The 14096-nt window shown below is 32.3% G+C and overlaps 2 protein-coding genes across 2 annotated transcripts; one reads left to right on the top strand and one right to left on the bottom strand.

Moving 5' to 3' along the window:
• Positions 1 to 667: 667 nt before the first annotated feature.
• LOC110655828 (receptor like protein 22) lies at positions 668 to 4449 on the top strand. The gene has a single exon (XM_021812286.2). It carries the CDS (start codon positions 908 to 910, stop codon positions 4319 to 4321), a length of 3414 nt encoding a protein of 1137 aa, XP_021667978.2. The 5' UTR covers positions 668 to 907; the 3' UTR covers positions 4322 to 4449.
• Positions 4450 to 9569: 5120 nt separating this feature from the next.
• On the bottom strand, positions 9570 to 10367 carry LOC110655779 (transcription factor bHLH140). Its single transcript, XM_021812234.2, has one exon. The coding sequence runs from the start codon at positions 10189 to 10191 to the stop codon at positions 9715 to 9717; it is 477 nt and encodes a 158-aa protein (XP_021667926.2). The 5' UTR covers positions 10192 to 10367; the 3' UTR covers positions 9570 to 9714.
• Positions 10368 to 14096: the final 3729 nt, after the last annotated feature.

The raw sequence follows: 14096 nt of genomic DNA, 5'->3' as shown, positions 1-14096 counted from the left end.
AAAATATGAACTAATAAAACTTTATGCTCAGATTTCAATCCTTTATATGAATGTCAAGATATTCCATTTTGAATTCAATCAGTTTTAAAAAATTAGAATTAATAAATTAATTAGTTTCATTCTTATACGTGTTTTGAATTTATTGTTCTTTGTTGATGTGCGACTCTTATACACTTCAAAACCAAACAAATAGCTTTTGCCAAATAATAATAATTATTATTATTATCCTTTATAATAAATGATAATAAAAAATAAAATATAACAAAAATTTCATTACAGAAAAAATAACGGCAATACTGTAAAAATTTCAAAACTAAACTATAATATAATAAAATAAGACATCAATATTTTTAAAATAAAAAAAAAAATGACATATGGCTAAACGAAACCATCAAATACTGGCATGATCCCATCTTCGGAATCACCACTCCTCATGTGCTAATAAAAATTTAAGATAAAAATAATAATAATAATAATAATAATAATAATATTAAGGCCAAGTCATTGGCTTGAATTTTCTTAGCTTTCAGAACGAAAAAGTCTACAAGGAGAAGCCGACAAAGGAACGCGTCCAATGATTTTTAGAGAAAGATTAATAAATTATTATGTTTCATTTATTTTAGCATAAAATTATGTCTACTCGACTATTTGCAGATTCCCGTATTCTAATTTTTTATTGTTCTCCACCTACATTTCTGACTATCTCGATTTTCCTTCTCTTCCTACCTCTTCCCTCTTCTCAGGTCTCACCGTCCCTTGCCAAACCCACTGCTCTGTGGTTCTGCACCACTTCAACCCAACAAACCAAAAAGGGTCGTGTTCATGATTTTTCTTTTGTATAACCCAAAGATCAAATTAATCACTTCTTTCATTCTCATTTACATGGGCGTCTCCTAATTCTCTCCAAATGAAAATTTCATTCTTGATGCGGTTTCTACAGCTGCCCGTTTTAACGCTGGTATTTGCTGTCCATGTAGCTTTGGTGTCTGGCATATGCCAGAGTGATCAGCAATCTTTGTTGGTCCAATTAAGCAACACTCTCGCGTTCAATCAATCCAAGTCTACAAAACTGGTGACATGGAAATTCAACGAAGATTGCTGTGAGTGGGCCGGTGTAAGTTGTGATCTGGGTGGTAAAGTTACTGGCCTCAATTTAAGCAACGAATCAATTTCCGGCGGACTTCAGAATTCAAATGCACTCTTTAGCCTTCAATATCTCCAGAATCTAGATTTGTCTTTCAACAACTGCAGCACAGCTCTGCCAGACAGGTTTGCCAACCTTACACGTTTGGTTTCTCTGAATTTGTCTAACGCTGGTTTTGTGGGTCAAATTCCAGTTGCGATTTCACGCATGAGAACGTTGGTCACACTTGATTTGTCTTCTAACCTCTATTTCTCGGGAGATCGCTCGCTGAAGCTTCAGAACCCAAATCTTGCAACACTAGTTTCAAATCTCACCGGGCTGATAGAACTCTATCTTGATGGTGTAAATATATCCTCACATGGGAATGATTGGTGCCAGGACTTAGCGTTTTCGCTGCCTAATCTGCAAGTATTGAGCTTGTCCAACTGTTTTCTTTCTGGCCCTATTGATTCTTCCCTTGCACAGCTTCGGTATCTGTCGGTAATTCGTTTGGACGGCAACAATTTTTCTGCCCCAGTTCCAGAATTCTTCGCAAAGTTCTCCAATTTGAAAATCTTGCACCTCAGCGATTGCAATTTGCAAGGAAAATTTCCTCCAAAAGTATTCCAGGTATCAACACTAGAGATTCTCGACTTATCATACAACCATGATCTATTGGGATACTTGCCAGATGGTTTGCAGAATGCCTCTCTTAAGAATTTGGTGCTCAGCTACACAAATTTTTCAGGGAGACTGCCAGATTCCATTGGTACGCTTAGGAATTTGTCTAGAATAGAGCTTGCAACTTGCAAATTCAATGGATCGATTCCAATATCTATAGCCAATCTCACTGAACTCGTCTATTTAGACTTCTCATCCAACATGTTCAGTGGTCCAATCCCATCATTTGGCAAGTCCAAGAAACTCGTGTATATAGACTTTTCTCACAACCAATTGTCTGGTGAGATTCCGTCCAATCACTTTGAAGGCCTTTTCAAACTTCTCTATATCGACTTGAGGTTTAATTCACTTAATGGGAGCATTCCCTCATCTCTGTTCGCAATCCCATCGCTGCAGAAGGTTCAGCTTTCGTTCAACCAATTTACAGGTCAAGTTCCTGAGTTCTCAACTGCGTCATCTTCTTCATTGGATACCCTGGATTTGAGTAGCAACAAACTAGAAGGGCCCATTCCCAGTTCAGTGTTTGATATCAAAAGACTCAACGTCCTTATACTTTCATCCAACAAATTCAATGGCACTATACAACTAGACGGGATTCGGAAGCTTAGTAATCTCACCAAGATTGATCTTTCATACAACAACTTGACGGTGGAAAATGCTAGCAATGCGACCTCATCTTCCTTTCCCCAGCTCAGCACATTAAAATTGGTTTCTTGCAAGCTGCGTGTGTTTCCTGATCTAAGCAACCAATCAAAATTAATCATGTTAGACCTGTCAGACAATCAAATAACTGGGGTAGTTCCTCATTGGATTTGGAAAGTTGGTAATGGGTCTCTCCTCTATCTCAATCTTTCACATAATCTCTTGGATGATCTGGAACAACCTCACTCTGCTCCCAATCTTGTTGTCCTGGACCTACATTATAACCGGCTCAAAGGGGGGATTCCAACTTTTCCACCAACCATTACTTATGTGGATTACTCGAGCAATAACTTTACTTCTGTCATACCAGACAACATTGGTACTAACCTTTCTGTGGCTATTTTTTTCTCCCTTTCAAACAATAGCCTTACAGGTGTTATACCGAAGTCGATATGCAATGCTACTAATCTTCAAGTTCTTGACTTGTCTGACAATGGGTTGAATGATACAATACCGGCCTGTTTAATTGAAAGGAGTGAGAATCTTGGTGTTCTGAATTTAAGGAGAAACAAGTTCAGTGGCAATATTCCTGAAAATTTTCAGGAAAATTGCAATTTGAAAACTCTAGACATGAGTGGAAATCTATTGGAGGGGAAGGTACCACAATCTCTGATCAATTGCACCACGTTAGAGGTTTTAGACCTTGGAAGCAATAAATTCAATGATGCTTTCCCATGCCTTTTGAGGAACATGTCCAGTTTGCGAGTTCTTGTTCTGCGAAATAACAATTTTTATGGGAACTTATTATGTCCACAGATCGATGTCAAATGGACAAAACTTCAGATTGTTGACATAGCTTCCAACAATTTTAGTGGTAGACTGCCAAATAGTGTCTTATCTAAATGGAAGGCAATGATGGGAGATGGAAATGAAACCCATGATCACCTGAAATTCACAGTCCTACGGCTTGGTCAACTGTATTATCAAGATTCAATAACAGTTACCAGCAAAGGCCTTGAAATGAATTTGGTGAAGATCCTAACAGTCTTCACAACCATTGATGTCTCTGGCAACAAATTTGAAGGGCCAATACCAGAAAGGTTAGGGCAATTAAATGCACTTTATGCTCTCAACTTGTCACATAATGCACTTGTTGGTCAAATCCCATCAGCTTTAGGCAACCTCTTACATCTGGAGTCCTTAGACCTTTCAGATAACAAACTTACTGGAGAAATTCCTCAGCAGCTTGCAAAGCTAACATTTCTTTCAGTCCTGAACCTCTCAAACAACATGCTAGTCGGAAGGATTCCTACAAGTACTCAACTCCAATCATTTTCAGCAGCTTCCTTTGCAAATAATGAAGGATTATGTGGAGCTCCTTTGGAAGAAAAATGTCTAGATACCAGTGCATTACCGACTGCAAGGCAACAAAACCCAAGAAATGAATTTGATTGGCAGTTCATAGTCCCTGGACTGGGTTTTGGGGTAGGGGCAGGAGCTGTTGTTGCGCCGTTAATGTTCTGGAAGAGGACAAATGAATGCTTTGACAAGCGTATAGATAAAATTCTTATGGTGCTTCTTCCAATGTTGGGATTGATATACTACACAAGTGATGATTGGAGAATTGAACCTGGGGAAACTTTTGAAGAAGATACCACAGATGTTGACGATAGTGATGAAGATGAAGATATATTTGGAGGACGGTACTGTGTCTTCTGTACAAAACTCGACATCACGAGGAAACAAGCCATTCATGACCTGAAATGTACTTGTTATCACTCACCACCCGTATCTTCTTCTTGTTCTTCAACTTTTTCTTCCTGTTCTTCCGGTTCTTCACAGGCACAATATAAGCAAGGGAGAGAGAAGCTGTAATCTTTCTTTCTTTCTTTCTTTCTTTTTTACAATTTTTCTCTTTTTCTTGTTGTATAATTTGTAAATAGCACAGAAAGCATCAACCCTAAAATAGGGGTGATGAGAACATAATCTGAATTGTTTTGCTATTCTTGTTGTCTTGTTTTAAATAGAAGTATCTTAGCTGCTCCACGAACTTGACAGCTTCATGAAGGCATTCATTCAGGAATTTCATCGAATAGGTTGAGATCATCTGCATTTTGCACGCCCTCCAGGTCGTACGGACAAAACGATCTAAGAGTAAAAAAAAGGGACAAAAGAAATCCTATTATGGGGCAATTTTTATAACACATCCTTGAATTTGTCTCATATTTCACTTGGAATTTATTATTAAAAATTTTTTAATTTTAATTTTATTTTATAAAATTTTTTTTTACTTATAATAGTAAATTCTTAAATTAAAAATTCGTCTAACATATAATGTGACATATAATAAAAATGTGACATGTAATAATTTAAATTTAACACAAAAATATTAATGTCACAATATATCTGCTTTTTAAAAAAGAAAATTATTTATTTTTTACTAATAAATATGGATACTGTATATACATCACACTGTAAATTAAAGATATTTTTTGATCTGAAAACTTATTATTACAGACAAATTTAAAAGATTTTTATGAAATAAAATTAAAATTTATAAATTTTTTAATAATAAATTAAAATTAAAGAAAAAAATGAAATAGGAAATAAACTTTCGAGATAATTATAAAAATTACCTTTATAATAGTAATATTTACTCAAATTTTAATGATTTTCAAAAAAGTTAAAATTTAAAATTAAATTAATAATATTTTAAAATAGATAAATTAAGCTAGTTTATTTCAAATTTTGCAAGATACGGATAGGGGGAATCAGCATGGTATTATTGATATTTTATAATTTACTCTTCAAAGTTTTAAAAAATAATTTAATTATTTTTATACTTTCTTTACATTTTTTTCTTTTTTATTCAGTCTATTTATTTACTTTCTTTTCCAAAAGAATCATAAAAAAAAATGAATTGAAAATTAAAGTAAAACAATATTATTTAATTTTATTTCTCTCGATCTCACTTTAAATTTAAGAATTTAATAAATATTCAAAATTTTAACAATAAAAATATTTTTCAAAAAATATTTTTGAAAATTTATTGAGAAAAAATTTACTCATTTTTTAAAAAACATTTTAACAATTAAATAGTAATTTATTTTAAAATTAGAATACAATTTTTATTTAAAATTTCAGGTGCTTATTATGCAAATTGTTTCAATTTACTTGTTTTATAATCTAATAAATTAGAATATAATTTTTATTTAAAATTTTAGGTGTTTATTATAATTCCATTATTATAGTTGTTTGATGCTAATAAAAGGATAAGTTAATTTTTAATTTAATTAATATTTATCTTGAAAATTTTTTAAACCATGATAGTGAAAAAAAAAATTTTACAAAATCAAAATAAGGGGAAATAAGGAATTTCAACCCATTATTCATCAATCATAGTAATGAATTTTAGTTTGCCATTATGACTGATGAACAATCTTATTTATGTAATTTTTTAAAAAAAATTCATTATATTTTATATTTAAAATTTATTTAAATTACTTTTATATATCAAAAAATTATGAAAATAAATATTTTTGAACTCATTATAATATTCTAATTTTTCTAACGTGAAAGTTTTAATTTTTATGTGTTAAAAAATTATGAAAATAATAATAATTAAATTTTTCATAATATTCTTAATTTTTCTGACATAAAATAATTTTCTTTTATTCAGATAATATGGAGAAATTGATGAACAAATTTTGATAATTTTCAACATATCACTATATTTGTCATTTTCTTCTAATTAATGTTTGAATAAATTCGGGTTGAAATTTCTGTCCGTATCATCACGAGTTATGCCACCTTTCCCTGCCACTAAATCCAACATCATCCTAATCTTGTCCAGCGCCCCCAACGTTTCCAACTCTGTCCTGTCCTTCCTCGTGATACCTCAGCCTCTTTTTGGCGACGGTCGAAACCGCCGGGCCTCATCCCAAAACACTGTCGACGAAATTTTGGCGACGGAAATTAGGCGCGTGTTTCAGAAATCGAAACTGCAGGGCCTCCAGTTTTAGTTTGGTTAGTTTAATCAAATTCAAAGGTTGAAATTAAATAATATAAAATGAAACAAAATCTGATTTTGATTTGAAATTGAACCAATCGGTTTTTATTCAAATTTATTTTGGTGAATTCGATTTTAATGAGTTTCACTTTCGGGTTGAATTGGTCTAGTTTTGATTTCCATTCTAAACCGTCACATGACTGAGTTTATCTCTAACATGCTCCTTTATGTCAATGTCATTGGATTCAAGGGGCAGAGTCAGCAAATTAAATCAATGGGATCAAAAAAAAATTATTTTAATTAATTTAGAGAAAATAATCTATTATATGTAACAATAAACTATCTTGGGTTGTAATAAGAAATTAAAGACATATATTATCAAGATTCAATAACAACTGCCAGCAAAGGTCTCCGGATGAAGCTGGTGAAGATCCTAACTTTCTTCACATGACTGAGTTTATCTCTAACATGCTCCTTTATGTCAATGTCATTGGATTCAAGGGGCAGAGTCAGCAAATTAAATCAATGGGATCAAAAAAAAATTATTTTAATTAATTTAGAGAAAATAATCTATTATATGTAACAATAAACTATCTTGGGTTGTAATAAGAAATTAAAGACATATATTATCAAGATTCAATAACAACTGCCAGCAAAGGTCTCCGGATGAAGCTGGTGAAGATCCTAACTTTCTTCACATGCATCGACTTCTCTGATAACCATTTTGTGGGGCCAATACTAGATGTCCTTGACAATTTTAGTGCTCTCTGTGTTCTCAACTTATGGCACAATGCCTTTACTGGTCAAATCTAGCCATTTTTGGGTAACTTGTCACAGTTCGAGTCCTTAGATCTCTTCGTTAATCAGTTGAATGGCACAATTCCTTTAGCGCTTGTAGCGCTAACATTCCTTTCATTTCCATACGTCTCACGCGATCAATTACTAGGAAACATCCCAACAGGTAATCAATTCCAAACATTTAAGAATGCATCATTCACAGGTAATGAAGGATTATGTGGGCCTCTTTTCTCAAAATTAATCTTGCCTGCTTACCAATGCATCACCACCTGCAAGACAAACCGTCCACAAAAGAAATGGATTTTGATTGGGATTTGGAGTAGGAGCAGGAGTTGTTGTTGCACCTTCAAAGTTCTGGAAGAAGTCAATTGAATGGTATAGTGATCGCATAGATAGAATTCTGATGGTTCATCTTCCAATGTTGGGATTGGTGTACTACACAAACGATAATCGGAGGATTGCAGCCATGGAAAATTTTGAGGAAGATAGCACAAATGATGATGATTACTGTCAATCGCCATTGCAACCTTCCTTCTGTCTGCTAGACCATTAACGCTTTTGCTTTTACCAGCGCCCACGTATTTCAATCTCAAGTTCAACATCGCATGTGCTATGATACTAAGAACAATGAAGGCCCAAAGCCCAATTTGGATTTTTATTTCTACTTTTCTAGTACATGATTTTACTTTCTTTTTTTTTTTTTTCACTTTATTGTGAAGAGATAAAGCAAGAGCTTTTAAAGTAAAATTTTATGAAAAAAATTAATTTAGTAAATTAAAAAATAAAAGCTTTTGAAGATTAAAAACTTTACCATGTTCTTTCAAATAAAACTAAGTTTTGAGTAAAATAAATCTTTGTATTTTTTAATTAATTACTTTATAAAATATTATTTTTCTAATAATAAAATATTTTTTTGCAAATTTTTAAATATTAAAAATTATTTATTATTTTAATTAAAATGAAATTTAAAAATAAAAAGTAATTGAATAACATGATAAACAAAAATTATTTTTATTATTAAAAAATAATATTTTATTAAATAAAAATTTATTTAACCTTAATTAAAAAGCAGATAAACTTATTTAACCTGAAAGTTAATTTAAACTTTAATTGACTCTCTTATTTAATTTTATTTTTTTAAAACTTTATAAAATTTCAGTCCCAAACATAATGTTAAAAGGGGTAAACATGGGTTGCCGGCCTGGTCAAAACAAAACAAGCCCATGACCATCCGGAAATTGGAATCCATAGGATATTCAAAATTGACCATTGCCCTCTTTAAACTTGGTATCTCTGCCTGTTTAAGCTTTTATTCCCGCAATCAGTGATTATGATTAAGGGTATTTATTGATTGATAAAACAAATTTTAAAAGATAATTTATAACTAAAAGATAATTTTTCGTTAAAAATTAATAAAAATCTTAACTCTTACTTCTAATTTGTTTTTATTTAAAATAAACTTTCTTTTTAACACTTACAATCAAAATATTTTTAATCAATATTTTATTGTCAAAATTATTTTTTTTTCTGAAAATTTTATATTTATTACTTAGACTAACTCTATTAGATTAAATAATCTTTCTTTTTATTTTTATTTTAACTGTATTTATTAATTTATTATTAAAAATTAAAATTAATAAAATACGAATTTATATAATTAAATTTCAAAATAATTAAAAAATTCCATTTAATAATTTTGCAAGAAACATATTTTTTAATTTATATTTTCAATTTGATTAGCAAAGTGAATGATTATTGCTTTTTCATGAACAAACTTAGGCAAAATTCAACATATCATGAGCTTTAAATTAAGCCCATTAATTAAAAAAAATATATGAAGTGTGGAAAAAAAATATTGACAGCAACTTTATATGCTAAATCACAATATTTTTAGGAAGTCAATTAAAAATAAAATATGAACCACGCAATAAAGGGTAATCCTCCCTCTTCATTTTTAATGTAATGGTGAATTGTATAATGACTGACAATCCTAGGTGAATGGAAAATTTTGAGCATATTAATAAAAGTTTACATTTAATATCTAAAATTAAATAAATTTTTAAAAATTTAACTTCACAATCCACCATTTTAATGAAAAGGGTCTAAAGCAATTAAGCTAAGTGATCAAGTGATACTTTACAGTAAGGAAGCCCAGAAATTTGACCCCTATTCGCTAGTAGTGCTTTATACATATAGAATTAGTTAATACTAAGGCTCGAACTCCGACCCCCACAATTTTGGGATGACTGCATTACCAGTACCAGAGAGTACATGCATGCATTCATCAAGAATTTAGCTTAATTTCTTTTCACAAGATTAATTAATTTCTTAATTATACATTCATAAATTGTTAAACCCCATTACAACTGCAGCCAACCTTGACTTGCCAATACAAAATAAGCATTATAACACCACACACGCATTCCTATCCATCCCCACACATACAGTAAGAAAAAGCAGACTAGTTTTGATCGAAAGGTTCATGATTCTGGACCTCTTCATCTCCCTGGAAGAAAGAGTCAGGGAACGGCAGTGGAGTTGCTGGTTGCACTCCAGCTGCAAAGTTGGCGTCCAAGTATGAAGGTTGCTGAGAGGGAAAGGAACCAGCAGCAGGGAGGTAAAGATACGGGTCGTCATCCATAAAATCCATTATAGTTTGGTGAAGCAATATCTGAGTCTTCAAGAACTTAACATAGTTAATGGCCTCCTCTAACATGGATACTGTGTCCATCTTACTCCCACCAGGAACCAGACTCTGCAAGATCTTGAACCGATCGCTGATACGGTGTCTTCTTTCCCTGGCAGCAACACTTTGGGGGTCAGTCGACAGCTTCACCCCACTGTTGCCTCTCTTGCCACATTTCTTCTTCTCTTTGCCCTTATTTGGCACTGAAGTAGACCCAGAAGAGCTAGGGTTTGTAGTAGAAAAATAGTCCATCAGACCAAGACTCGATAATGACTATGATCACTAGCACTAAGCAACGAAGTATAGATTGAACTTGGGAGGGGTCGTTGGTTCAGGTAAGACTATATATAGAGAAAGCAACATGTGCTACGTCTATTTCAAATGAGTAAAGGACGTGTCATCACATGAGTCAGCTAATCTTTGGCGCAGGATACGGGTGTCCACAGTAGGGGCCTAGCCCACGCAAAGGTATTTGCTTTCCCTTTTTTAAGTGCCATGTTTGCTCAAGCTTTAGCAGATGCTTCTCCACGAATATGTGACCAACAAACCCCACAAGGGCCGGGACCCCCAAGAAATAAGCACCACCAATGGAGAGAAAGAAGGCGGGGAGGAATTTGTCTTTTGCGTCTGGTCAGGTATGAAGAGAAGAAAGATACAGGGAGTGGTGGTGGGGGTCCTGCCTCTGAAATCGAAGTGGATGTATCATAGTTGCAGGTGAGTCTAAATCCAAGGACCAAATCGTTGCCGGGCTTTTAATGTACGAACGGGGACTTTTTTTTCCTGAGGTTAGACACTGTTAGCTGAAAGAGCAACTGTTCATGTTCCCTTGATTAACACTCTTTGGGAAGCAAAGAAAAGAGCTTAACGTCTTATCAGCTCTTCTTTTCGAGTGAATTTTGGAGCAAAGTTATTTCAACAGTACTAGATTCAAGCTAAAGATGAAAGATCCATCTCAAAAGCATCATTTGGATCCCACGAATGGACATTCATTTTATACATTTCGTTTTGTTCAGAATTTGCATCCACACCATTCTGGTTCCCACTCCATACCTATATAGACCACTATATATATATATACGTACATGCCTTTGTTTACCCTTGAAGAAAAACAAATTAAAATTTCAACAAGCTACTTTTACAAGATCTAATACAGTAGAATAAATAACAAAATTAAAAATCTAATATAATAACTTGTTGCCAGAAGCCAACCAGCAACTAGTCAAACAAATATAATTGAAATTAAATAAGAGTGAGAAATTCACCCAACATTTTTTTTTATAAAGATGGTTGTGAAATGTGTCAATGATTAACTTTCATGTCTCATATCAAATCTATCTCATTAATCCAATCAAACTCAGTAATTATCAAAGTTAAAATATATATATATATATATAAATGAGAAATTATCTTTTTTGTGATATGATTAATGAATTTAAATTTAGAAAGCCAAATCAACTGCTAATAATATCTCCAGTTTCAATCTTTTTGGAACAAAAGAACATGATCACTGATGACCACTGCAATCACTACTAGATATTGTGAAATTGGAATGCTTCCCTCCAACTCTGTTTGCTGGCTGCTTAATGGGTGTATATATATATATAATAAGAAAGAAAACGGACAAGGAGGAGCAAATGCACATGAGGCTCCGGCTTTCACGATGGGGGTGGGTAGAAGACCCTAATTATTCTTACTTGCAGAACTAAAATTACCATCCTTTACCTGTCCACTCAAAGCCTCGCTCCACTCCTCTCCCTGATCCCCTGTTGTCAACCCCCCCACATCACTCAAAAACTTGCAGTGATGTATATGTGACACTGGAGATGAATCATTACCCATTTTAACATAAATATAAAAGAGTTTTTTTTTTTTTTTTTTTACACCTGCTTTTGACTTGACTGATTAACAAAACCCTATCAAAAGAAGATAAAACTATAACAGGTCTCTCTCTAATAAGTACACAGTGCTGAGACAGGAGCAGGTAACCTTTTATATTAGCCATTTGACGTAAAGGATTCAGACCCAGGTCCCACGACACAGGAGCAAACATAGCTACAATATTTATCTATTTTAGTGTTAAGTCAAGTTGCTGTCTAAAGTCTACAAGCTGGCCTGGGTCTTTTCTTTTTAATTATTATTTTTTATCTGTTTATGGTGAGTACAGACCAGGGTAAGTGTTATTGTCGCAGTTTTTAAGTAACAGAAGCGTTGCTTACGAAACATCCGTGAGTTCTTTTTCTCTCTTTCTTATGCTTAGCTTTAGTAGCTCTTTGCTCTCGTTCATGTAAATATGTGAAAATTTGTCGGCTGTTAGAACTAGGAGTTGAAAATCTCAAACATATATGGGAATTTTTTTTATCAGATGTCATATTAAAGTATAATATAAATATATAATTGAAATTAGCAAAGAATTAGAGTACATTCCTTCTAAAAATAATAATTAATTAATTAATTAAATCATATGAAAGATAATTATTTAAATCCATATATAAGACTTAAACTAAAGATTTTTTTTTTAATTTCAAAATCTCAATCTCCTATAGTGGTTAATCTTTAAAAAAAAAATTTCACAAGCAATTGACTTTTTACTAGGAAAAGAGTAAGTCTTTACTACATTCGAATATATATATATATATCCAAACAAATAACGTATAACATATTAGCTAAAATTATAATGCATTTCATTAAGAAAGATGATTCAATACTAAATTTATGAGGAGTCAATATAAATAAATATATAAATATATAAAGATAATCCTAAAAAAAAGAGAGGTCAATTCACCCCTCTTTTTTATTTCGGTGCATCTGCCACTGTTTTCTATAGTATCACATGAGATAAGATTAGGCCTCATTAGCTATCAATTTATTCAACATTGAGATTTCAAAGTTAAAACTGATTTAAAAAAAAATATTTTAAATAATGTTATAAAATGTTGTTATAAAAAAATTTATTTTACTATTTTAGTGTTTTAATAATTAAAAGTTATTAAAATTAATTTTAAATTATTATCTAACTAATATATTTAAAAAATTGATTTTTACAATTGCAATTTCAACAATAATACCAAACAGATTTTATAGCGCTTGCCTGAGTATTGAAATTTGGAATCCTAATTTTTTATTTTTAATTAAGGATAGGTTTGTTAATTAACACTGTTTTGGAAAAGGAGGAAAATAAGAGAGGAAAGAAAATAGGAAGGGAAAATAACTTTATTTTTCATTATTTTTGTTTGGATTGAATAGAAAATAAAGAAGGGAGGAAAATTTATAGGAAAAATAAAAATATTTTGTCATTTTCTACTTTCTTTCTAAAATGAGGGGAAATACGGGGAAAACATTCAAAATTATAAATATAATCATATCTTTTATAGTTTTTTCTTTTTAAATTTAGAGGCAAAATTATAATTTTATTATTCATAAAATAACTTTCCCTCTAATATTTTACTCTCTCAATCCAAACAAGGTGTCATGACCCAACCCATGGGCCGGACCGGCACTAGGACCTGGGTCAGCCTAAAGCCCCTGAGGCCCATAGTAAGCCTAATTATTCCTTAACCCAACTCTAAGGCCCATTTTGGCCCAATTTCAAGAATTCAACCGGACAGAGTCTGGCCATAAAATGGACCTTTCAACGGGGAGTTTTTGACTCATCCGACCTATAAACATAATATATAATCAATTGGAGAGCTCAGCTCACCCTCCACATACTCATACAACATAAAAATAAATGGGAGCTCAACTCCCTCATCCAGCCCAACACACATACATAAAATAATAAGTTTACAGGTCTAAAATGACAATTTATATTACAGACCCAATTCAAATAAATATTTCTAACACATGCGAAAATTCTAAGAGTTAACAGGTTTATACAAATATTAATAAACGACCAGCGAGGGAGAAAAGCAGGTTAACTTCAAAAATATTCTCCTGTGGCCTGAAAAAATATTGAACAGGAGTGAGCATTCGACTCATAGAGTAAAATATCAATTTTAACCATAATCTCTATAACTATCTAAAGCTAATGCACCCTGTAGAGTAAAATGCAACATCAGCAATATTTTCACATCATAACAGCAAAAAGGTAATTTGGAGCACTCACGCACCCAGTAATGTCAAATTATAAATATATGAGAGCCGATCCCCTATACAGCTCT

This window comes from Hevea brasiliensis, chromosome 5 (genome assembly GCF_030052815.1).
Source record: "Hevea brasiliensis isolate MT/VB/25A 57/8 chromosome 5, ASM3005281v1, whole genome shotgun sequence".
Taxonomy (NCBI): Eukaryota; Viridiplantae; Streptophyta; class Magnoliopsida; order Malpighiales; family Euphorbiaceae; genus Hevea; species Hevea brasiliensis.
The sequence above is the reverse complement of the archived record's forward strand: the minus strand, read 5'-3'. Positions and strand labels throughout refer to the sequence as shown.